The sequence below is a fragment of the Bombina bombina genome, chromosome 4 (genome assembly GCF_027579735.1).
Source record: "Bombina bombina isolate aBomBom1 chromosome 4, aBomBom1.pri, whole genome shotgun sequence".
NCBI classification, from domain to species: domain Eukaryota; kingdom Metazoa; phylum Chordata; class Amphibia; order Anura; family Bombinatoridae; genus Bombina; species Bombina bombina.
Window position 1 is genome coordinate 883766049 of NC_069502.1, and position 27258 is coordinate 883793306.

Genomic DNA, 27258 nt, shown 5'->3' on the forward strand with positions numbered 1-27258 from the left:
GAGAGAGACTGCAAAATAGAGGAGGGAAAGAGAGTTAAAGAAAGGGGAGAGAGAGAGCAAAAGAGAGGGGGGAGAGAGAGAGCAAAAGAGAGGGGAGAGAGAGAGAGCAAAAGAGGGGGGATAGAGAGAGCAAAAGAAAGGGGGAGAGAGAGAGCAAAAGAGAGGGGTAGAGAGAGAGAGCAAAAGAGGGGGGATAGAGAAAGCAAAAGAGGGGGGATAGGGAGAGCAAAAGAGAGGGAGAGAGAGAGAGAGCAAAAGAGAGGGGAGAGAGCAAAAGAAAGGGGGAGAGAGACAGCAAAAGAGAAGAGAGAGAGAGATCAAAAGAGGGGAGATAGAGAGAGCAAAAGAGAGGGAGAGAGACAGCAAAAGAGAGGGGGAGGGAGAGCAAAAGAAAGGGGAGAGAGAGATCAAAAGAGGGGAGATAGAGAGAGCAAAAGAGAGGGGGAGGGAGAGCAAAAGAAAGGGGAAAGAGAGATCAAAAGAGGGGAGAGAGAGTGAGCAAAAGAGAGGGAGAGACAACAAAAGAGTGGGGGAGGGAGAGTAAAAGAAAGTGGAGAGAGAGATCAAAAGAGGGGAGATAGAGAGAGCAAAAGAGAGGGAGAGAGACAGAAAAAGAGAGGGGGAGGGAGAGCAAAAGAAAGGGGAGAGAGAGATCAATAGAGGGGAGATAGAGAGAGCAAAAGAGAGGGGGGAGGTAGAGCAAAAGAAAGGGGAGAGAGAGATCAAAAGAGGGGAGATAGAGAGAGCAAAAGAGAGGGAGAGAGAAAGCAAAAGAGAGGGGGAGGAGAGCAAAAGAAAGGGGAGAGAGAGATAAAAAAGGGAGCTAGAGAAAGCAAAAGAGAGGGGGGGAGGGAGAGCAAAAGAAAGGGGAGAGAGATCAAAAGTGGGGAGATAGAGAGAGCAAAAGAGGAGGGGAGGGAGATCAAAAGAAAGGGGAAGAGGAGATCAAAAGAGGGAGAGAGAGAGTGAGCAAAAGAGAGGGAGAGACAACAAAAGAGTGGGCGAGGGGAGAGTAACAAGAAAGGGGGAGAGAGTGATCAAAAAGGGAGATAGAGAGAGCAAAAGAGAGGGAGAGAGACAGAAAAAGACAGTGGGAGGGAGAGCAAAAGAAAGGGGAGAGAGATCAAAAGAAGGGGGGAAAGAGAGAGCAAAAGAGAGGGGGAGGTAGAGCAAAAGAAAGGGGAGAGAGAGATCAAAAGAGGGGAGATAGAGAGAGCAAAAGAGAGGGAGAGAGAAAGCAAAAGAGAGGGGGAGGAGAGCAAAAGAAAGGGGAGAGAGGGATCAAAAAAGGGAGATAGAGAGAGCAAAAGAGAGGGGGAGGGAAGAGAGGGGAGAGAGAGATCAAAAGAGGGGAGATAGAGAGAGCAAAAGAGAGGGAGAGAGAACAAAGAGTGGAGGAGGGAGAGCAAAAGAAAGGGGAGAGAGAGATCAAAAGAGGGGAGATAAAGAGAGCAAAAGAGAGGGAGAGAGACAGCAAAAGAGAGGGGGAGGGAGAGCAAAAGAAAGGGGAGAGAGAGATCAAAAGAAGGGAGACAGAGAGAGCAAAATAGAGGGAGGAGGGAGAGCAAAAGAAAGGGGAGAGAGAGATCAAAAGAGAGGGATATAGAAAGAGCAAAAGAGAGGGAGAGACAACAAAAGAGAGGGGGAGGGAGAGCAAAAGAAAGGAGAGAGAGATATCAATAGTGGGGAGATAGAGAGAGCAAAAGAGAGGGGGGGAGGGAGAGCAAAATAAAGGAGAGATAAAGATCAAAAGAGGGGCGATATAGAGAGCAAAAGAGAGGGAGAGATAATAAAAGAGAGGGGGAGGGAGAGCAAAAGAAAGGGAAGAGAGAGATCAAAAAAGGGGAGATAGAGAGAGCAAAGAGAGCGGGAGGTAGAGCAAAGGAAAGGGGAGAGAGATCAAAAGAGGGTAGATAGAGAGAGCAAAAGAGAGGGAGAGAGACAGCAAAAGAGAGGGGGAGGGAGAGCAAAAGAATGGGGAGAGAGAGATAAAAAAATGGGAGATAGAGAGAGCAAAAGAGAGGGGGGAGGGAGAGCAAAAGAAAGGGGAGAGAAAGATCAAAAGAGGAGAGATAGAGAGAGCAAAAGAGAGGGGGAGGGAGAGCAAAAGAAAGGGGAGAGAGATCAAAAGAAGGGAGATAGAGAGAGCAAAAGAGAGGGAGAGACAACAAAATAGACTGGGAGGGAGAGCAAAAGTAAGGGGAGAGAGAGATAAAAAGAGAGGAGATAGAGAGAGCAAAAGAGAGGGAGAGAGACAGCAAAAGAGAGGGGGGAGAAAGTGGAGAGAGAGAGTAAAAGAGAGGGGGGAGAACGCAAAAGAGTGAAGAGAGAGAGAGCATAAGAGAAGGAAGAGAGAGAGCATAAGAGAGGGGAGAGAAAGCACAAGAGAGGGGGGAGAGAAAAAGCAAAATAGAGGGGGAGAGAGACAGCAAAAGGGAGGGGGGAAAGAGAGCAAAATAAAGGGGAGAGAGAGAGACTGCAAAATAGAGGAGGGAAAGAGAGTTAAAGAAAGGGGAGAGAGAGAGCAAAAGAGAGGGGGAGAGAGAGAGCAAAAGAGAGGGGGGAGAGAGAGAGCAAAAGAGGGGGGATAGAGAGAGCAAAAGGGAGGAGGCATAGAGAGAGAGCAAAAGAGAGGGGTAGAGAGAGAGAGAGCAAAAGAGGGGGGATAGAGAAAGCAAAAGAGGGGGGATAGGGAGAGCAAAAGAGAGGGAGAGAGAGAGAGAGCAAAAGAGAGGGGGAGAGAGCAAAAGAAAGGGGGAGAGAGACAGCAAAAAGAAGAGAGAGAGAGAGATCAAAAGAGGGGAGATAAAGAGAGCAAAAGAGAGGGAGAGAGACAGCAAAAGATAGGGGGAGGGAGAGCAAAAGAGAGGGGAGAGAGAGATCAAAAGAGAGGGGAGAAAGAGAGCAAAAGAGAATGGGGAGAGCGCAAAGAGAGGGAGAGAGAGAGAGCAGAAGAGAGGGGGGATAGAGAGAGAGCAAGGGGTGGAACCGCTGTACTGCAAAAATTGGCCCGTGTACATGGGCTTTAGGACTATTAATCTATAATCACTGAAAGACAGCCTCTTTACAACCTGTAACTGCTGAAAAGAGAGGGAGGAAAAGAGAGGGGGGATAGAGAGAGCAAAAGAGAAGGGGGAGAGAGAGAGCAGAAGAGAGGGGGGATAGAGAGAGAGCAAGGGGTGGAACCGCTGTACTGCAAAAATTGGCCCGTGTACATGGGCTTTAGGACTATTAATCTATAATCACTGAAAGACAGCCTCTTTACAACCTGTAACTGCTGATTTGCCTTGTCATGAGCAACAACACTGAAAATCTACACTAAGATAATACACAGAGACTTTGGGGAGTATATGCCAGTTCAGAAATAGTTATTAAAGGGGCATAAAACCCAATATTTTTTTTCACGATTCAGATAGAACGTGCAACTTGAACTTTTCAAAGCATACCAAGAGGAACAAGCAAATATGATCATAGAAGTAAACTGGAAAGTTATTTAAAATGGCATCCTCTATTGGCATCATGAAAGTTTCATTTTGACTTTACTGTCCCTTTAACAATTTGAGATCCAACTTCTCTGGGTGACACTGGAACAAAATTGTACAGCAAAAAACAAATAAACAAGCAAAATAAATAATAAATGTATATTGCAATGTTATAGTTGCATTCAAGTAAAAATTAAACTTTCTTGATTCAGATAGAACATACAATTTTAAACGTTCCAATTTACTCCCATTAACAAAATGTGCGCAGTCTTTTTATATTTAAACTTTTTGAGTCACCAGCTCCTACTGAGCATGTGCAAGAATTCACAAGGTGCTAGCGACACACTTGCAACATTATCTGATTGGTTCTGCTTCCTATCCACTCACTGACACACGGACCAATCAGATAAAGTAAAAATGGCCAAGGGCAGATACGCTCCAGAGCGCTCTGTTCTAATCAGAGCCTTGGGCGCCGGAACTGCCTCTGGGAACCTAATCATGGGTCCCACTGCTACGGGTAAAAGCACGTCTTGGGGGGATAGGACCCATGGATCAGTTCCCAGAAACGGTTGCAAGCGCCCAAAGCTCTTATTAGAACAGAGCGCTCTGGAGCGTATCTGCCCTCAGGCATTTTTGCATTATCTGAATGGTCTGTGTGTCCGTGAGTGACAGGAAGCAGAATCAATCAGATAATGTTGCAAGTGTTTCGCTAGCACCTAGTAAGAATTCACAGAATAAAACGTGTATGCATTTGTGATTGGCTGATGGCTGTCACATGGTATGTGTATGCATTTGTGATTGGCTGATGGCTGTCACATGGTACAGGGGGAGTGGAAATAGACATAACTTTTAAAATTATCAGAAAAAAAATCTACTACTCATTTTAACTTCAGATTAAGTGCTATGACATTGTCTTGTTATCTTGCATGTGTTGGTTATACAAATCTACTGTGTTTACTGGTCCTTTAAACATTTTGGGCTAGATAAAACATTGTAGACCTATTTGTAAACTATTTTCATTATAACATTATATTATTTTATGTTTATTTATTTATGCAGTGCACCACCCATCTAAATTTTACTCAACATCCAGCATCCGGCTAAAATATTAGCTAAAAAAAGAAGAAGCTATTTTAGAATATTAAAAGGCATTACACTGCCCCCACCTGGCTACTTTAAAATGCCAACCATCTTGTATTTGCTTGTTTTTCGAATGGATGCTGCTGGTCAGTAACATTATTTAGGTGCATCATTGTATATGTGCATGGACATCTAGAATGAAAAAAAGTACTTTGACTAGACCATACCAGGGATGCAAGAACTTGAAAACAAAACTAATTATCAAGAGTGCATGGGGTCCTGGTGGGGAACTCTTCAACTAAAGTATATATTCCTTTTTTTCATTTTTAACCACCCCCTTCTGCATCCTTTACCTGTTTCCATGCTCTGCATAGAGCAATGGGCATGTAAAAGTGCACTAGCTTGTAAATTCCGGGCTGCTGGTACCCAGTGGTGGAACTACAATTGGTGCAGAAGGCGAAGTGCCAAGCGCTGTTGAGGCCCATAGCAGCCAGTCCATACATAGGTGTGTGCAGAATGTGAATAATCCTAATGCAGGGGTGCCTTTTATTAGTGCAGGTTGCAGGTCCATCTTATCTTTCTTTCTATCTATCTATTTATGTTTCTGTCTATCTGTCTGTCTATCCTCAAATTCTATACAGGACAGCATGTATATTATTACTATTGCTTACTACTTAGTTAACTTTGGGGGCCCAAAATGTTTGCAATAGTGCCTTCTGTCGTGTATGTCTGCTACTGCTAATATCCTTAAGGTTTGGGGTATTATAATTATGAAGGAGGGTGCATAGACCCCTAGTACCCAATAGAGCCAATACTGGTCCTTACATGTTTCCAATTTCATGTGTTGCTAAAACCACTCTAACTACAGTGTATCATTTTTTAAATGTCAGGAGCTAAAGCAGCACAGTCTACTATGTGGTTATCTGATGAGCTGTAAACTTCAGGATAGGTCTTTGGGACACTACCGCTGCTATTACAGGTTTAGGGGCACCGCACACTTCTTTGGCCTTACCGCAAATCGACTTACGTAAACTTCGTAAACCCTTTTTTCTATGGGACTTCCATAGCGCTGGTATTACGAGTCTGTCCTGGGAGGCCAAAAAGTGAGCGGTACACCCTCTACCTCCAAGATCCCTAATGCATTCTAAAGTCAGTAGTTATTAGTTTTACACTACAACGCCGTAGCATAAAACTCATAACTAAAGTGCTAAAAAGTACACTAACACCCATAAACTACCTATTAACCTCTAAACCGAGGCCCTCCCGCATCACAAACACTATAATAAAAATATTAACCCCTAATCTGCCGCTCCGGACATCGCTGCCACTAGAATAAACATATTAACCCCTAAATCACTGCACTCCCGCCTCACAAATACTATTTAAATATTATTAACCCCTAATCTGCCGCCCCTAACATCGCTGCCACCTACATTATACTTATTAACCCTAATCTGCCGCCCCCAATGTCGCCGCCGCTATATTAAATTTATTAACCCCTAAACCTAAGTCTAACCCTAACCCTAACACCCCCTAATTGAAATATAATTTAAATAAATCTAAATAAAATTACTATCATTAACTAAATAATTCCTATTTAAAACTAAATACTTACCTGTAAAATAAACCCTAAGCTAGCTACACTATAACTAATAGTTACATTGTATCTAGCTTAGGTTTTATTTTTATTTTACAGACAAGTTTGTATTTATTTTAACTAGGTAGAATAGTTATTACATAGTTATTAACTATTTAATAACTACCTAGCTAAAATAAATACAAATTTACCTGTAAAATAAAACCTAACCTAAGTTACACTAACACCTAATACTACACTACAATTAAATAAATTCCCTAAATTAAATACAATGAAATAAATTAAATTAGCTAAATCACAAAAACAAACAAACACTAAATTACTGAAAATAAAAAACTAATTACAAGATATTTAAACTAATTACACCTAATCTAATAGCCCTATCAAAATATAAAAAAGCCCCCCCAAAATAAAAAAAAAACCCTAGCCTAAACTAAACTATCAATAGCCCTTAAAAGGGCCTTTTGCGGGGCATTGCCCCAAAGACATCAGCTCTTTTACCTTTAAAAATAAATACAAACAACCCCCCCAACAGTAAAACCCACCACCCACACAACCAACCCCCCAAATAAAAGCCTAACTAAAAAAACCTAAGCTCCCCATTTCCCTGAAAAGGGCATTTGGATGGGCATTACCCTTAAAATGGCATTTAGCTTTATTGCAGGCCCAAAGCCCTAACCTAAAAAATAAACCCACCCAATACACCCTTAAAAAATCCTAACACTAACCCCCAAAGATTCCCTTACCGGGAGAAGTCTTCATCCAAGCGGCAAGATGTCCTCAGCGAAGCCGGCAGAAGTGGTCCTCCAGATGGGCAGAAGTGGTTCTCCAGATGGGCAGAAGTGGTCCTCCAGATGGGCAGAAGTCTTCATCCAGACGGCATCTTCTATCTTCATCCTTCGGGCACGGAGCGCGTCCATCTTCAAGACATCCGACAAGGAGCATCCTCTTCTTCCGACGGACTAACGACGAATGAAGGTACCTTTAAATGACATCATCCAATATGGCGTCCCTTAGATTCCGATTGGCTGATAGAATTCTATCAGCCAATCAGAATTAAGGTAGAAAAAATCCTATTGGATCAGCCAATAGTATTGAGCTTGCATTCCATTGGCTGATTGGAACAGCCAATAGAATGCGAGCTCAATCCTATTGGCTGATTGGATCAGCCAATAGGATTGAAGTTCAATAGGATTTTTTCTACCTTAATTCCGATTGGCTGATAGAATTCTATCAGCCAATCGGAATCTAAGGGACGCCATCTTGGATGACGTCATTTAAAGGTACCTTCATTTGTCGTTAGTCCGTCGGAAGAAGAGGATGCTCCTCGTCGGATGTTTTGAAGATGGACCCGCTCCGCGCCAGAAGGATGAAGATAGAAGATGACGTCTGGATGAAGACTTCTGCCGTCTGGAGGACCACTTCTGCCGGCTTCATTGAGGACATCTTGCCGCTTGGATGAAGACTTCTTCAGGTAAGTGAATCTTTGGGGGTTAGTGTTAGGATTTTTTAAGGGTGTATTGGGTGGGTTTATTTTTTAGGTTAGGGCTTTGGGCAGCAATAGAGCTAAATGCCCTTTTAAGGGCAATGCCCATCCAAATGCCCTTTTCTGGGCAATGGGGAGCTTAGTTTTTTTTAGTTAGGCTTTTATTTGGGGGTTTGTTTGTGTGGATGGTGGGTTTTACTGTTGGGGGGTTGTTTGTATTTCTTTTTTACAGGTAAAAGAGCTGATTTCGTTGGGGCAATGCCCTGCAAAAGGCCCTTTTAAGGGCTATTGGTAGTTTAGTTTAGGCTAGGGTTTTTTTTTATTTTGGGGGGCTTTTTTTATTTTGATAGGGCTATTAGACTAGGTGTAATTAGTTTAAAGATCTGTAATTTGTTTTTTATTTTCTGTAATTTAGTGTTTGTTTTTTTGTGATTTAGCTCATTTAATTTAATTTATTTAATTGTATTTAATGTAGGGAATTTATTTAATTATAGTGTAGTGTTAGGTGCTATTGTAACTTAGGTTAGGTTTTATTTTACAGGTAAATTTGTATTTATTTTAGCTAGGTAGTTATTAAATAGTTAACAACTATTTAATAACTATTCTACCTAGTTAAAATAAATACAAACTTGCCTGTAAAATAAAAATAAACCCTAAGCTAGCTACAATGTAACTATTAGTTATATTGTAGCTAGCTTAGGGCTTATTTTATAGGTAAGTATTTAGTTTTAAATATAAATTATTTAGTTAATGATAGTAATTTTATTTAGATTTATTTAAATTAGATCTAAGAGGGGGGGGTGTTAGGGTTAAACTTAGATTTAGGGGTTAATACATTTAATATAGTGGCGGCGACGTTGGGGGCGGCAGATTACGTGTTAATAAATGTAGGTAGGTTGCGGCGACATTGGGGGCGTAAGATTAGGGGTTAATAAATATAATGTAGGTGTTGGCGATGTTGGGGGCAGCAGATTAGGGGTTAAGAAGTATAATGTAGGTAGCGGCGGTGTCCGGAGCGGCAGATTAGGGGTTATTAAGTATAATGTAGGTGTCGGCGATGTCGGGGGCGGCAGATTAGGGGTTAATAATTGTAAGATTAGGGGTGTTTAGACTCGAGGTTCATGTTAGGGTGTTAGGTGTAAACATAAAATGTGTTTCCCCATAGGAATCAATGGGGCTGCGTTACTGAGCTTTTTGGCAGGTGTTAGACTTTTTCTCAGCCAGCTCTCCCCATTGATGTCTATGGGGAAATCGTGCACGAGCACTTATGACCAGCTCACCGCTGGCTTAAGCAGCGCTGGTATTGGAGTGCGATATGGAGCTCAATTTTGTTCTACGCTCACTTCTTGCCTGTTAACGCCGGGTTTGTAAAAACCTGTAATACCAGTGCTGCAGGTAAGTGAGCGGTGAGAAAAAACTGCTCGTTAGCACCGCACAGCTCATAACGAAAAACTCGTAATCTGGCCGCCACATTGTTAAGTGCACATGCCATTTATTATTTTATATAAAAATCTCAAGGTGTTTACTGTCACTTTAAGAGTGTATTCCAATCTTGCTGGACAGTTTATCATGCAGTTTTGTGTTCTCAAATAAACCAGTCATAATCATTATGTTAAATCCTACTTCCAGTAGTTTTCATATGGCTTCAGACCACAAGAATGCATCATACTTTGAATGTAAACCATCTTTTATTTTAATCCATCTTGAATCCTTAAAGGGACAGTGTACTCAGTCAAGCAGTAGATAATAGGTAATTGTATTTAAAGAAGATAATTAAAGGGACACTGTACCCAAAAATTTTCTTTCGTGATTCAGATTGAGCATGAAATTTTAAGCAACTTTCTAATTTACTCATATTATCAAAATTTCTTCATTCTCTTGGTATCTTTATTTGAAATGCAAGAATGTAAGTTTAGATGCCGGCCCATTTTTGGTGAACAACCTGGGTTGTCCTTGCTGATTGGTGGATAAATCCATCCACCAATAAAAAAGTGCTGTCCAGAGTACTGAAACCAAAAAAAAGCTTAGATGCCTTCTTTTTCAAATAATGATAGCAAGAGAACCAAGAAAAATTGATAATAGGAGTAAATTAGAAAGTTGCTTAAAATTGCATGCTCTTTCTGAATTACAAAAGAAATAAATTAGGTACATTGTCCCTTTAAAGGGACACTGTACCCAAAATTTTTCTTTCGTGATTCAGATTGAGCATGAAATTTTAAGCAACTTTCTAATTTACTCCTATTATCAAATTTTCTTCATTCTCTTGGTATCTTTATTTGAAATGCAAGAATGTAAGTTTAGATGCCGGCCCATTTTTGGTGAACAACCTGGGTTGTCCTTGCTGATTGGTGGATAAATTCATCCACCAATAAAAAAGTGCTGTCCAGAGTACTGGAACCAAAAAAAAGCTTAGATGCCTTCTTTTTCAAATAATGATAGCAAGAGAACGAAGAAAAATTGATAATAGGAGTAAATTTGAAAGTTGCTTAAAATTGCATGCTCTTTCTGAATTACAAAATAAAAAAATTTGGGTTCAGTGTCCCTTTAAGGTTCCTTGAACGTTTTATTTCCTAGACTATCTACCATTTTAGTAGCCCTCCTCTGAGAATGTGTTTAGTGTCTAGTGTTTATTCAAGTCACACTGTGAGACAGCTTTACACACTGTTTTGTCTTCTTCAGTTCGCACTATGGAGTCATGGATACAATTGGATTGTAGTGTGCCCATATAACAACAATCAAGCTTTTTTTTAAATTACAAACTGATATAATTTAATTCTGGAAAAAAATCTCGGTAAAGGAATATCTCAGTAATATCCTTGAGAAAAATGGGGCATGTAGATTTTACAGACTCAACAGTGAATAGGTCGCTCTTCGGATATATTCAGGTCTGCTTTTTATTCCTTGTCTGGCCCTGGATAAATGTTAAAATATATTTGCAGATGACACAGTTATTAACTTCTAAATACCTTAGTACAGTTCAGTAAAATTGTCCATAGCTGGCATTCACTTGCCAATTGATAATGAAAACTCTCTATGCACATGCTAGATCTCTGTGTCAGGAGACTTACTAGATACAGCCAGGGTTTATGTAAACTGCGGTCCCTCTGGCTTTAACCTGTTTGTCATCAAAGTAAACAGAAATACACAAGTCACAAAAATCAATTCATATAAGTGACATGTAATTAGACTTTACATTACAGCCTATTGCATAGTTAATAACTCCGCCTCCCCAGGAATGCCAAACTTTCTGAATTCCAGTGCCATCTCGCAGTATGAATATTGCATTTTATGGGCAAAATATGGTCATGTAAACAAAAGTCTTTCAAAATGAATATAGCCTTCCTTCCCTCATTACTGAGAAACACTAGTCTAGGGAAAAATAACTATGCACGTGATGACACATTTGTTACCCAATGCACAAATAAGTTAGCACACCATACTCAGGAACAGACTTAAACCAATCAGGGCCAATGGGAAAAAATAGGGAAGGGCCCCCACTGTTTCACACTGACCCAAACGTATTCAGATTTATGCAAATAAACATGGTAGCCTCCCTCTCTTGCCCCTGCCAGGCCCCCAACATCATGGCCAGACCCAACACTATGGCCCTCACAGCAACAGACTCTTGACAGAGCCCCCCCCCCCACACTCTCGGGCCCTCCAAGCAACAAATACCACATCCAGACACAAGGTCCCAAATAAACCCACACTTAACTACTTAGTTATTGATAGGGCAGCTGTCAGCCCCAGCTTAAAGTGCCAAAACATAGGTTCAGATCTGTGCATATCCTAAAAAGGGCTAATTAAGTAAAAAAAATTGCATAATTTTTTTTTTGTTGGGAAGTATTTTAAAATAATTTTCAAAAATAAGCAAAAATACTTAAAATAGCCATGCTGTCTGGACACTGTGCTCCACCCCTCTTATCAGTGTTTGGACACAGGCTTTGTATTTCACCTGAGTTCACAGCTTCTAAGCATGCTCCATCAGATAATCCCTATTCACTTGTGCATTTTACAAAAACAACAATGGATAGAGCTACAGCCATAAAAGGGGTTGTGTAGGGGGGAGTTAGATTTGTACAATTCAGGAACTTAAAAGAAAGGGTTAATGGCGAGGCACTGCAGTAAAAGTTTGCAGGTAAAGTAAGTAATGTACATATTATTATATTTTGTCTCTATCTCAACTTGTTTTATGTCCCTTTAAGCAGCACACCAGGAACCATGGAGATGCCATTTGTGGGGCCACCAACATGCTGGGCCCTCAGTCCAGGTCCTATTTGCCCTTCTGATCAGTCCAACCCCTGACCATAATACACAATATCATACAGTTATCTGTTTACGTCTGAAATTGTTAGCACTTTTATGTAGTATTTAATTAATAAAATTTCTTCAGGGTTTTCAAATGCCATATCAAAACATCTATGTGATTTTATATTATGGTATGAATGATGGTTTTGTCTTTATTATATCTTCATTGTTATTACTTTTATTGACATATTAAACCTGGAATAATGATTTCTGTTCTGACTGGTATTTATTTTGCTCTACATTTGGAAGGCTATATTCTGTAAATAGGACATTGCCACCGTATATGTGTTTGTTTCAATTAATGAGGCAGCTTTATTTTAATTATTTAATAATGACAATTATAAATAAAAACTTTCCCCTTTAATGTTCTTTAACAAGAATAATGTCTTTATTATATACATGCAGTAACAATCAATTTAACATTTCACTGTCTGTCATTTGAGAAGCTGAATATTTTTTATTTTGCATCATAGGTCTACCTTGTTGGTTTTATTAAATAGGAACAAGTAGACATTTACAATCCATACACATTACAGTATTGCTAGCTTGAAGGTACATTTCAATGCAGTATGTTGCCTCAGTTTTATTTTCTCAACTTCACAATGCACAGCATTGGAAATTTACACCTCTGCAGGTTTGCCTCACACATGCACATACACTAAAAAATGTGTTAGTCACTAACAAGCCTATATTTTTTAAGACATTAACGTTTTGAAAACATAATAACTATAGGCAATTGCATTTTTGCTTACATATATACGTATTGATATTTTATATTGTGTCTCATTTTGGAAAATGTGGCTAGGCATAATGCAAATATTATTTTTCCTTACAATCATTATTTTGTTATTTTATGTCACTTCGGATCCATGGCAAAAAAACATTGAACTAATAGTGTGTAAAGTAATGCAGAATACATAGCATTGTATTTATACTATTCTGCGTTTTTCTGAGGCACTAAATTAGAAAAAAAATGCTGCTACATATACAGTAGTGAAACAATATTTTGGGAAACTTTTTCTTTGTTGTGGTGAAAGAGTGCTGAAGAGGGCACTAGAGTACAGACAAAATATTGAGAATCTTAGTGTAGCAGTGTAAGAGCTTGTGATCAGAGGAGAACAGTTTGATCAAGGAAGAAGACTACTGTCTCTCTCTCTCTTTTCAGGTAGGTCTGAAGTTCAATTTCTTACATAAGTCAAATATTGGAGCTAAGATTTGCTGCATTGCTGTTACCATTTAGAATTAAATGACTTCATAATCCTGTTATCCCCGTTGCTGTATATTTAGAATCATGTATGTACATGTAGTAGGGATGTAAATGTAATCCGTATTGATCATTGATCTTGTCTGCCAGATTTGATAAACACGGGTCAGTAAAGACATATAATCTCCTTTATAGTCCAAGAAAAAAAAGAGGGCTGGCCATTGTGCCAGAGGCAACAGAAGGAACTGGTGGTTTCAAATGCTTTTGTGTGGGTTGCGAATATGTGTGGGTGATTGGGAGGTTGTAGGAGAGAGTTATAGACAGAGAGAGGGATGCGAGACAACTGCAAAACAAAGCAGGATAAAGGAACCATGGCTTTGGATGACTGCAGATGCATTTTCATGGTTTCAACCTTGGTAAGTGATAACTAACGGGCTCAGGTTGAGAAACTAGCAGAGCGCTGTCCAAGGTGCTGAAACCACACGCCGTTAGCAATACATAGCTGGGGAGATATACATCACAAATCTTCCATTGCAACAGGAAATTCAGAATGATATTATTTGTGTGTAAGTGTATATGATATATATTTTATCATAATTTACTCAAACCAATATAAAAAAAAACTCATAAAATGTCTAAATCTCATATTATTTTTGTTGCTTTAGTAACCAGATATTACAGCTTTTATATCATTTCTTTTAACATATTATGAAAACGGTGTCTTCTGTTGAGACTTTATACCGAGCACATTTAATTAGTCTCTTTATTTTCTAATGAAGGATCCGTTTATTTTATGGACGTTGTTTTGAAAATTCATACATTTACAAATTGATTTTTTTTTACTTATTTAATTAGTGCAAATAACTTTTATTCTATCAAAGTTTCCTGAAGTCTCCAAAATGAATTTCTTTAACAGTGCCACTTCGTTCATTAGTGGGTGAGTCTGCAATAGCGTCGACCTTGCCAAAAGGACATAATAAACAAGTTGGATTTTTAATATAATTTGGGCTGGGTGATTCAGGCTATTTTCTTTCCTATGCTTCCCCTAGAGCATACATATGACATCCTCTGATGTAAACTGAAGTTGACATGCAGGAACACAGATATATATATATATATATATATATATATATATATATATATATATATATATATATATATATATATATATATATATATATATATATATATATATATATATATATATATATATATATATAACATGCTGACACTGTTTAAAAAATATTTAAAAATAAATATGGATGCAATGCACAATACACTTTAATACATTATTGATAAACCAGGTGCAACATAATATGCATTTTGTTTCTCTCATTCCTCTTCTCTGAACAGGATATCTTGACTAATGACGACTTCTTTCAACTTAATCTTCTTCATTTGATGTTGCTTGTGTAGAATTTGGGAAGGCTACACTGCATATATTCTATCCCTGGAGGAACATCCTTGCAATATTTTATAGTTTGTGGATCTACATGGCGAGCATTACTAGAATGTTTGAGTTCCAAGTGTTTTTTTTGTCTGTTGACCGCATGGATGGTGGAGTTTAATATTTTATACAGAAGTGGGGGTAGAAACACCTTTATAGTTAGCGGGTCTTCCCCGCGATCAGTAGCCAGGATGGATGGAGATATTATTATTGGAGCTCTTTTCTCTGTACATCATCAACCACCAGCAGAAAAAGTACCTGAGAGGAAATGTGGAGAAATCCGGGAACAATATGGCATCCAAAGAGTGGAGGCCATGTTTCATACTTTGGATCAGATTAACATGGACCAGACTTTGCTGCCAAACATCACATTGGGAACAGAGATTAGAGATTCTTGTTGGCATTCATCAGTAGCCCTGGAACAAAGTATTGAATTCATAAGAGATTCCCTAATCTCAATTAGGGATGACAAAGATGGAATCGGCAAATGTTTAGATGCTACTCCAACCCCTCAAGGTAGAGTTAAAAAGCCTATTGCTGGTGTGATAGGACCAGGGTCTAGTTCGGTGGCCATACAAGTCCAAAACCTGCTGCAGCTTTTTGATATTCCCCAGATTGCATATTCTGCAACAAGTATTGACCTGAGTGACAAGACCTTATTTAAGTATTTCTTGAGAGTTGTCCCTTCTGATATCCTTCAAGCTAAAGCCATGTTGGACATTGTGAAAAGGTACAATTGGACTTATGTATCTGCAGTTCATACAGAAGGTAAGCTCTAAATAAACTTGCTTCATTTCTTAGCTTCAAAATAAACCTATAAATACCAGATCTTACTAGACCAGAAAATTATTCTGGCTGAGAATTATTTCAGAGTAGGTATTATTTTGTGTGATTTTCTCTGCTACACAATTATTTAGATGACAGGCAAGTTAGAATCAAATTAAACACCTTCAAATGAATTGCTATTTGGTTACATGCTTGTCTACTCAACAATATAGTAAATTAAATAATATTCATGCATACTATAGATGACATCTCTTACTATCAGTTCTTGGTTTTAATGTTTATGGAATAAGTGTTAGGACAGCAGTTATAAAAGTGATTGCACCTGGTCGTTGAACTTATGCATTGGATACTAGTATTCTATTATATTGAAACTTAACCAATAAATATATGCCCATAATATTATTCAGAATAAGTTTCACTAGAAATGTATTCAAATAATACTACAATCCCTTTGCTCAGTGTACACCAATTTTACAAACTTTCATTTTATTTAACAATTAAAGGGATAGTCTAGTCAAAATTAAACTTTCATGATTCAGATAGAGCATTCAATTTTAAGCAACTATTCCTATGATCAATTTTCTTTATTTTTATGTAAGCTTAGGAGCTGGCTAATTTTTTGTTCAGCACCTGGGTAGCGCTTGCTGATTGGTGTGTAAATGTAGCCACCAATCAGCAAGCACTACCCAGGTGCTGATTAAAAAATGGGCCTGCTCCTAAGCTTACATTCTTGCTTTTTCAAATAAAGATACCAAGAGAAAGAAGAACATTTAATAATAGGGGTACATTAGAAAGTTGCTTAAAATTGCATGCTCTATCTGAATCATGAAAGTTTAATTTTGACTAAACTGTTCTATTCCTTTATCATTCTCACATTATTCTAGATATTTAACGGGACAGTAAACACCTTGATATTTTAATATAAAAGGTTAAGTTTTGCATATTAAAACAACTTTGCAGTATACTTTTATAATTTATTTTCCGCTTCTTTTCATGTAACTAAACTTTGAAAATGTAGGATTTTCCAATTCTCAGACATGGAAAGGCACCCTGCAGGCTTCTGAAGGCTAACTTTTCTCAATATCTTTCTCTTATGGACCTTAACAAATATGAACTGCCATACAATACACTTTATACTAGCTATATGACTATGGCTAACTTAGTCAGCTGTGGACTCAAGCCCACATTGACTTCATCATATGAAATAAGTGATGAGTGGAATTTGACTATAGAAAAACTATCACAGCAAACAGAATGTTAATCTGATTTAAACATGTTTAGACTTGGCTTATATGTTATTCTATAATAAGGCAACAGAAATGTAATAAAAATGAGTTTACTGTCCCTTTAATGCTTGAACAATAAAAGTTGCCCAATTGCAAATGTACAAGTATGCTTAGCAAAAGGTGATATTTTTAACTATATATATCTTTAGCTATACCTTTTCAAAACAAATATGTCTGCTGTGAATACATTTAGATGTAAACAGAAGAGCATCTGGTTCAATGCTTTGAATGTAAATTGTGGCAAATGGGACTTGTCAGGGGAAAGCATCAATATGATTTTTTTAAGCAATTTAGTGGATAATGTTTAATGTATAGAAGTGTTTGTAACTCTGTGTTTAGACCTAAAGTATTGTTTCCATGGGATACAGTTATGCTATGAAAGGATTGGCAACTCATTTAGATTAATTATTATTTTTATTTAGATTCATTATAGTTTGTTGTGTGATCTTCTTGAAAATAGGAACCAACATAATCCTTTGCCAAAATATTGAAACCTATCGTCTATCTATATCTATCTATCTATCTATCTATCTATCTATCTATCTATCTATCTATCTATCTATCTATCTATCACAGCGGTGTCAAACTAAATTGAGTTGCGTACCATTTTCCATACAAACGTAACTCACGTGGGCCCCAGACTTACTACCCTAATTTCTTGCCTATGCTAGTAAGTTTATTGTTTGTGAATTGTAACAAGTGTCTTTTAATGTTATATTCTTTGGCAACACTATTCGATTCTTTGTAAATAACGGCAGTTTGACACCCCTGATCTATCATCTATTTATCTATCCTTAAAATTGTTATAAAGCGCAGCATATATATTGTTACTAATACTTACTACTGAGTTATCTTTGGGGGACCCAACACAATTTTTTGTACAAGGACCCTCTGTTAAGTATGTATGCTACTGATTAGGCATGTCTTTCATCTTCTAATGGATGACTATATACAACCTTCATTTTAAGCAACCAACATAATACTTTGCCAAAACACTGAAACTTATATGTTTATCTATTTATCTCTCTCTCTCTATATCTATCTATCTATCTATCTATCTATCTATCTATCTATCTATCTATCTATCTATCTATCTATCTATCTATCTATCTATCTATCTATCAAACTAGCTATACAGTATATAGATATACATATACTGTATATATAGATAGATATTTTGTATTAAAAAGCACAGTATTAATAAACACACATACACACACACACACACACACACACACACACACACACATATATATATATATATATATATATATATATATTCTTTGCTTTAGAATATCCATGCCCCTCTTAACTTTGTAAATCATTATATGCATTCTAAATCCCTCATCAAGTTATATGATTCAAAGAATGCAGATTTCATACTCTAAAGCAAGAGAATCCATACCTATAAGCTTAACCATAGTCTTCTTTTTAGGATGACTAAAATAAATTATTTTTTTGCTTACTGAAGTGCAAAGAAAAAATGTTGGTTGCATTTATTAAAAAATGTTTTACTAAACCTGCATTTTTGTTGTATTATATTTGCAGATATTAAGTACATGTGATTATATAGCACTCTTTACATTGTAACAGCACAGAGATTTAAGCAGGAAAATAGTTGTTAATGGGCTAACGCCAGACGTAGTCCAGAATTTCATAGATTTGCCTTTTTTATTTTAATAACATTTACTGTATATATATAAATGTTACAGCTGCTGATAAAGAAATATGCTTGTGGTCAATAGTTGTATGGCTGCAGGAAAGTTATAGTTTTGTAAAGCTATATCTTCTTAATATTTATTAGAATATAGGGCTAAATTGCAAGTGGAGCGCTAATTTATCGTGTGCCCGCAAACGAGCAAATTCGCTATTACAAGTGGCTAGTTATTGCAACTGCAAGCTCTCGGTAGCAATTAGTGCTCAGAAAATTAACCAGAGATCACATCTCTGGTTAATTTTCTAAATGTCCCCCAATTGCCCTAAAAAAAACAAAGTGTTAGCTTCTATAATAATAAAAAAATAAAAATAGAATTTCTAATTTTTAATAAAAAAACGTCACTCAGCCGTTATCAGGGGTTAATGTTGGTGGGTGTGGGTAGTTCGAAAAAAAAAATGGCATTGAAAAGTGCCTTTACATTGCGGTCCATGGGAACTCTGTGTTCCCTGTAAATATATATGTATATGCTTATATACAAATATATTTATCTGTTAATATGTGTATATACACATATTAACACATACATATATATGTATCTATTCATATATTTTTATATTTGCTGCCCATCGCTGCACTACTTACCCCCCTTCGCTGCGCTAGTTCTCATTGCATGAGCTCAAGTTCGCATTGTGGGGCACTTGAAATACCAGCGCACAATTGCGTGCACTGGTATTACAAGTGGAGCGCAAATATTGCATTTGCGAAATCGCAACTTTGCACTCCCTTCTTAATCTGGCCCATAGTCTGTACAACAAATGCTTAAAGGGACACTCAACAACAGAATTTTTGTTGTTTAAAAAGAAAGATAATCCCTTTATTATCAATTTCCCAGATTTGCATAACCAACACTGTTATAGAAATACACTGTTTACCTCTGTGATTACGTTGTATCTATGCCTCTGCAAGCTGCCCCCTTGTTTCACTTGTTTTGACAGACTTACATTTTAGCCAATTAGTGCTCACTCCAGGGTAACTTCAGGTGCATGAGCTCAATGTTATGTATATGAAACACATGAATGCCCTCTAGTGGTCAAAATGCATTCAGATTAGAGGCAGTCTTCAAGGTCTAAGAAATTAGCATATAGACCTCCTAGATTTAGCTTTCAATTAAGAATACCAAGAGAACAAAGCAAAATTCTTGATAACAGTAAATTGGGAAGTTGTTTAAAATTACATTCCCTATTTAAATCATGAAAGTTTTTTTTTGGACTTGGCTGTCCCTTTAACAAGAGGGCATACATATTCTAGTAATAAAATGCATATTACTGTACAGAAACTATCATACTATGCAAAGGTTATCTTACTGCATACAAAGGAAGTACTCAGTATTGTTCTACATAACATGGTATGTAAGCTAACATTCCATAAGGTTTACATTCTTTATCATTTTTCTTGCTAGTAATAGAATGGTATACCACAATGCAAAGAAATAATAATAATTATTAAAAAAAATAATAATAATAAACATGGTAAAATAAAGTTTACATATTTCTTTTTTAACCTAAATGTTTTGGAGATTTACTGTTCAATCTCTTTTGTGTGTCATTTGTTATCTTTATTATTCCCACAAACTCCACTACTTTAATGGGACAGTATAATGTAATATTTTCTACCCGTCCATTTTACCTGCTGGAGTGTATAAAATTGTTTATAGACAGACCCTTTTTTTTCATTTAAAATAGCTGCTTTTGCCTGTGGCATACCCACCAATACTAACAATTCTAATAGTTAAGTATTGGCTAGAGAAAAGCTATGTAAACATAGCCAGCAGAAGAAATTACACTCCCAGTGGGAGGTAGGAGAGAGAAGTAATAAAGTGTTGATTCTCAATTGTTCTCTTTAAGGTTGGTTGTTGGTCTACAGAGATATGATATGGAAACATTTGTGTGTATAGAAAGTGATACAATAAGGAAATTTGATATGCAAGCTAGGTCCATTTTAATGGGTTGTGGTGTAAACGAACAAAACCAACTATTTCATATAGAAAAAGAAACCCAAAGGAGGAAGTTCTCATATATTTTATACTCTGCTGCTGGTCTAACAAGTCATTAGAAACACACATTAAGGGAAAACAATTTAACTCAAGTTTTAAAACTTGGATAAATATCTACCACATGGAAACATAAAAGAAGCATTATTTTAGATCACAATATGCAATGCCCCCTTTTTTTAAAGGGCATTAAACTCAAAATGTTGTTCCCCATCAATGGCCAGATTACGAGTGGGACGCTAACAGTTATGCGTGAGCGATATCAGGTTTATCGCGGCTGTTTGCGTGTGACGGATGTAGCACTAGTATTACAAGTTGAAAGTAAATGTGAACGTGTGAACTCTATCACGATTTACGCTAGAGTGAATTAACAAAAAAGTGTCACAAAACACATAAAAAATACATTACAAAGCACAGTTACACTATCTAATGAAAATTATTTTTTTTTAAATTCAGTTGTTAAAAAATGCTATATTATACAGAGGTATTTTGGATTGTGTCCGAGCTCAAAAATAACTCACCTCTTGTAATACAAGCACAAAAAAAGTGCTAATAGCGCTCCCTTCACTATACATTCAAAAGTATAGAGCGAGCTAAAAATATTTTAGCCATGTTAAGATTCTTTGGTTGAATTATTTAAAGGGACACTAAAGTCAAAATTAAATTTCCATAGAGCATGCAGTTTTAAGAAATTTTCCAAATTACTTCCATGATCAAATTTTGCAGTCTTTTTATACGCACACTTACTGAGGCACCAGCTGCTACTGAACATGAGCAAAAGTTCACAGGGTTTACAAATACTACTCTGTGATTGGCTGATAGCTTTCACATAATACAGAGGCCAGCGAATGGGGGGGAAATGAATTTGTCACAAAAAAATCTACTGTAATCTTTTCACTATCCAATTGGTCCTTTAATCATCCACTTGTAATGACAGATTGTGTTTTGTTCTTTCCCTGATGTCACTTAAAAGATAACACACCTTCACTATTGATTGTACACCCCTTGTAATCTAGCCTAGAATGTTATTTTTACTTTAATAAGCATGGGGTACAGTGTATACATTTATACTGTTTTTGAGCATGAATTTATTGTTAATATTTGTGTGACCTTAAGTTGTGTTCCTTGGCCTGTAATACAGAATGTAACAAGATTTCTTATAATCTATTTTTCTGTACAAGAACAACATGACACTGTTTTGGGATTTAGCAAATAGCAATACATGTGCGACATAACTTATTGTGCACTGTGTTGCTAATACAAGTTCACACCTTGTGGTACATAATTCCAACACTCATTTCCCAATGGAATTACTGTTGTCCTGAGTTAGGAAACATTTATGGTTTTCATAACTTTAGTGCAGCGTTTTTACCAGTGTATTAAGGAGCAGTAAATATTATTTTGTTAATGAATTTATCATTATGTATATTTTGAAGTAACATTAAATACCTTGTAATTATAAGATTTTTCTGCAGCCTTGCATTACAGGGATAATAAACCCATTTTTTTTCTTCATGATTCAGATTGAGCAGGCAATTTTAAGCAACTTTCTAATTTACTCCTATTATCCATTTTCTTTGTTCTCTTGGTATCTTTATTTGAAAAGCAGGAATGAAAGCATAGCCGGCTTATTTTAGATTCAGCACCAGGGTAGCATTTGCTGATTGGTGGCTAAATGTAGCCACCAATCAGCAAGCGCTATCCAGGGTTCTGAACCAAAAATGGGCCGGCTCCTAAGCTTTCATTCCTGCTTTTTCAAATAAAGATTCCAAAAGAACGAAGAAAAAATAATAATGGGGTAAATTAGAAAGTTGCTTAAAATTGCATACTCTATCCGAATCATAAAAGTTGGGTTTAGTATCCCTTTCAATTAAAGGTAGATGATACCCAAATGTTAAAGCATTACATCTCTGTGTAAAAAAGGAAGATATTTCACCTCAAAATTTCCTCAATAGCCAGTGCCACATCCCTCTGTATCACAGTAAAGCAAAAGATCAGCAGTGATGAAGCTGATTAGCTGATGCTTTTTTTCAACATGCAGCTGACAGTAGTTGAAGCATAACTGTTCACAGAGCATTTAGTATTGTGAAATGAAGACATTTTGAGGTAAAATGTCTTCCTTTTTTACATAGAGATGTTCAAGTGATATTTTCTTTTTAGCTTTTTGCAGTTATGTTGCATCACCTCCAAAACCATATAGTTATGTGTGTTTGTCTCTTTAAAGAGATAGTGTACTGTACACTAAATTCTTTTTACATCATTAATTAATATAGTTTATCCGGTTAATCTTTTCAAGTAAAGGATATTTTTTATTGTTTAAGCCCCCTAACCAAGCCCCCATATTGGGCCAGACTACGAGTGGCGCGTTAACTGTTACAGAGCAATATGGGGTTTATTGCGGCTGTTTGCGCACATTTTGTTTACCGCTTGTTGTACAAGCTAAAATTAAACACAAATGCGTGCGCGCAATAGCGATTCACGCTAGATTAAATAAATATCTCATCCTCAGACTGGTTAACTATTTTACAAAACAAAAAAGTGTCACAAAACACATCAAAAATAGATTACAAAGTACAGTTCTACTCAAAATAACTCTATCAAATAAACATTATTAAAAAAATGCACAAAAAAGTTATAAGGGAACAATAATATGAGGTCTAAGGTGTTAGAAAAAAAAGGCAGGAAAAGGGCTTTAACATAGAGGTACAGTACATACATATACATGTATTTATATATATATATATATATATATATATATATATATATATATATATATATTTATATGATTATATGTGTGTACATATGTATTTATATGTGTACACATAAATATATAGACATATATCTATAAGTGCATTGGAGCCCTCCGCAGTCAAGTAGATGAAAACGTGAAAAATCATATAGTCATCATATATAGTGTCATACTGTGTATTTGCTGTAAATAGTTCATACTCCAATGTTCTGCACATGGGGAAATATGTTCTAAGTATTTTTAAATAGATATTCCTATATTTGTATATATCTATACCTATATATATATATATATATATATATATATACACTGTATATATATATATATATATATATATATATATATATATATATATATATATATATATATATATATAGGTATAAATATATATTTTACCAAAACCATCAGATATATGTAGAAATATGTATTTATTAATAAATAGAACATATTCTGCTATACGAAGAACATTGGAATGTGAAATATTGATATTTTCATGTCAGGTTAGAGCACTTGAGAATTTGTGATTGTGCACACGGGTAGGGTGTTTCTCCCTCCCCCGCACATATTTTGCTGCATTGACTTCAATGGGGGAATAAGTTATCGTGCAAGAAATATCATGTATGTCTTTAAAAGCGCATCAGTTTAGTGAGTGAAAACTGTTTTACCTTCAATTTATAATACGTTATAAGTTAGTGCTCGAGCGGTAACGTTAAATACCACTCTACTTGTAATCTGGCCCAAAATGTGTATCTGCTAGTTTGGCACATGTGCCTGGTCTCAGATGAAGTTACTACTATGAGGATTTCTGCTTAGATTCTATTATGTGCTTGAATAATCCTTCTCTGAGCATGGTAAGAAAACTGCAGGTTGTGAAATGTTGGGTTAAAATAAACTTTCAGGTACGGGACATTGCGCCAACATAAATACAAACTTTAAACTTTCAGGTACGGGACATTGCGCCAACATAAATACAAACTTGGCCCTTAAAGGGTATGTTATCAAATAGTAGGATTGTAAGAATTACACAGAAACACTGCACAGGCATTCATATATAAAACACTGTGCAGACATTCAAATGTAGCTGTGCAAGTGGGTTTTTACTTAACCATTGATCAGCCCCCCCCCCCGACTGTTCTTAAGTGTAGTCAAACTTGGAAAGATGAAGAAAAGCACTTTTGAAAGGTTGACATATGTTTGTTTTTTCCCCAACCAAGAGCACCACTTCAAATCTAATGTACAAAGGTTCCCATCTGTCAGCTGTACTTGGATTTTGAAAATGCTGTACTCTTTATGGTCTTGGTGGAACCATTAGATCTGGTTAAATGCAGGACTTAGGCTTGTTTGTGTGTATTTCAAAATTAAGTCAACTGTAGTTTAAACTTTTTAATAACAGAAATTACATTTTCCACGCTCAATAGCACTCTGCTGTAGCACCCTCTGCTTGCCTCATGGGCCCCTGACAGGAGTCACCCCTTTCACCCCCTGATGGCGGCCCTGCAACACGAGTTTCTTATAACTGTGGTCATCATCCTGCAAAGGTATTCTATATGAAAGTGATCAGATCAAACAGCAGCTGTATTCTGCGCATGTGCACTTTCCCGTGTGCATACTTTCAGAAACTAGAAACCACTGCCATACTATCATGCATGTGCTCTTTGTACATGTGGGTGTCACAGGTTAGTTTGCATGTGAAAAACAATTGGCAGGGTTGGGGGCGTGCTCACCGGAGATGTTTACTCTGCCCTTCTTTAAGGTGTTCTGCATCACTTCGCTCACACTTTAGAGTGCAACTTTTCAAGGTAATAATTATTACACTTATTAACTTAAATTTCATGCCATATTTTACTCCTTTATCATACAATCATCGATTCCCTTTATGTTAGTAACCCGTCCCTTTAAGTGATCTGTGCAGGGGCATTAAACAGATAGGGCCAGATTACCAGTGGCGCGCTTATAGTTACATGCAGCCAATCGGGTCTATCATGGCTTTTTGAAAGCGCCGGATGTAGCGCTTGTATTACAAGTTGAAAGTAAATGCAAATGCTTTAACGCAATCTGTATTAACACTAAAATGATTACCGCGTCCTCAGACCTCTGGTTAACTGTTTCATGAAACGAAAAAGTTTCACAAAACACATCAAAAATACATTGAAAAGTAAAGTTATACTCATAATAACACCATATAATAAAAATGATTAAAAAATATTACACAACAAAGATATTAGGGCACAAAGATATGAGGTCTCAGGTGTTAGATAAAAAAGGCAGGTGAAGGGATTTAACATTAAGATACATATACATGTCTAAATATATATTTATATGTGTGTACATATGTATGCATTGGTATGTGTGTATATGTATTTATAGACATATATACACATATAAAAGTATAAATATATATGTACAGAGCTTGAGGGCCCGTGTTTCTGGCGAGCCTGCAGGTCCGACAGACCTTTGTTAACTAGGCCTCATAGAGGTGTGATTTGTAGCCGTTTGCAGTTAAAGGGATAGTAAACCCAAAAAATATTTTGTCATTTTTCAAAACATAATTTTCTGTTATTACAATCAGCAAATGACACCTATTAGCCCTTTTTTATAATTTACATGCAATTTGCAAAAGATGATACAAATGTTTCCAAACCCTTTTTTTTTTATCATTATACAGCCGAATTGCCGAGTTCTACCTAGGTAGAACAAATATGGTGTCATGCATGCGCATTTTCAGATACTTCTTGCAACGCATGTGCATATGTTAATTATCTTCTATTGCTTCAGCTGCACACTTCATCAACACCGCGCCAGATGCCGACAAAGAGGCACATGACGTAGGAGTTCGCAGCTCAATTATGACATCTTGAAAAAATGCGCATGCATTGTTGCTGATATACAAAAATGGAAAACTGCAGCTTCACAGTGTATTGCGCATGCGAGTGCCCACAAGTTGCAGTGCGCTTGCCAGGACTGAGCACTGTCACTTATTTAAATATTCAAATTACAACATTACTGCTGCAGTGCAATTGGATGAAGGGCTGTCATACATTATCTGAAACTTCAGCCTTCATTTGTGGGCGGCATTACGGCTGTTTACAGGGGTAAATAAAATGTAATTTTTGAACACATAAAAGCTTAGTTTCAAGATAAGAAACAGTACTTTATAATCTGACACCTTAACTAAGTTTTTATGTATTTTGTACTATGTTCAGATAGTAAAGATTTCTATCCCTTTAAGTAGATGAAAACATGTAAAATCATATTTATGCAATATTCATATTTAATAAAGTGTTATACTGTCTATTTACTGTAAATATTGCACATAGCAGAATATGTTCTATGTATTTATAAATAGATATCCCTATATATATATATATATATATATATATATATATATATATATATATATATATATATATATATATATATATATATATATATATATATATATATATATATCTATACCTATGTATAATTTTATATATATATATATATATATATATATATATATATATATATATATATATATATATATATATATATATATATCTCAATTGTACCAAAATATCATTAGACATTTGTAGAAATATGTATTTATGAATAAATAGAACATATTCTTCTATGTGAAGAACACTGACATGTGAACTATTCATATTTTCATGTCGGGTTAGCACACTTGAGAATATGGGATCGGGTTTGCATGTGAGTAGAGCGTTAAATACTGCTCCACTTGTAATCTGGCCCATAGTAGGCATATATGTTGGTTGTGTTATATTTTTGGCTAATTTTTATTAAAAGTGCTCTATTATCTCTTTTTAACATTAATTGATAGAGAAGAAATTGCTTGTTTCTGTTAGGTGATCTTGCTTCCTAATATCATCCAGTATAGGGTGGGTAATTTCAGTATGTTTTGCTCATGCATATAATGCACTATTACATTTGAAATTTTTTTGGGGCAATTTGTAGTAAGACAAAAAAGTGTTGTCTGGGATTAATAAAGTCTTTTTATGGTTTGAGTATGATAAATGCGAAATGGCACCGTAAATGTGCCATTCAGTATCAAGAATTTGGTTTGTGATCTTAAACACAGGTCTGGCATGTTAGCTATAGGCCCATATTTCACCAAAATGATCAT

At 36.4% G+C, this 27258-nt stretch overlaps 1 protein-coding gene across 1 annotated transcript in view; it reads left to right on the forward strand.

Moving 5' to 3' along the window:
- Positions 1 to 27258, forward strand: part of GRM1 (glutamate metabotropic receptor 1) — a 1025343-nt gene that overhangs the window by 31492 nt on the left and 966593 nt on the right. The window contains exons 5-6 of the mRNA XM_053712490.1: positions 12177 to 12212; positions 14716 to 15372. Of these exons, the coding sequence (XP_053568465.1) occupies positions 12177 to 12212; positions 14716 to 15372 (693 nt within the window). The remainder of the gene's footprint in view (positions 1 to 12176; positions 12213 to 14715; positions 15373 to 27258) is intronic.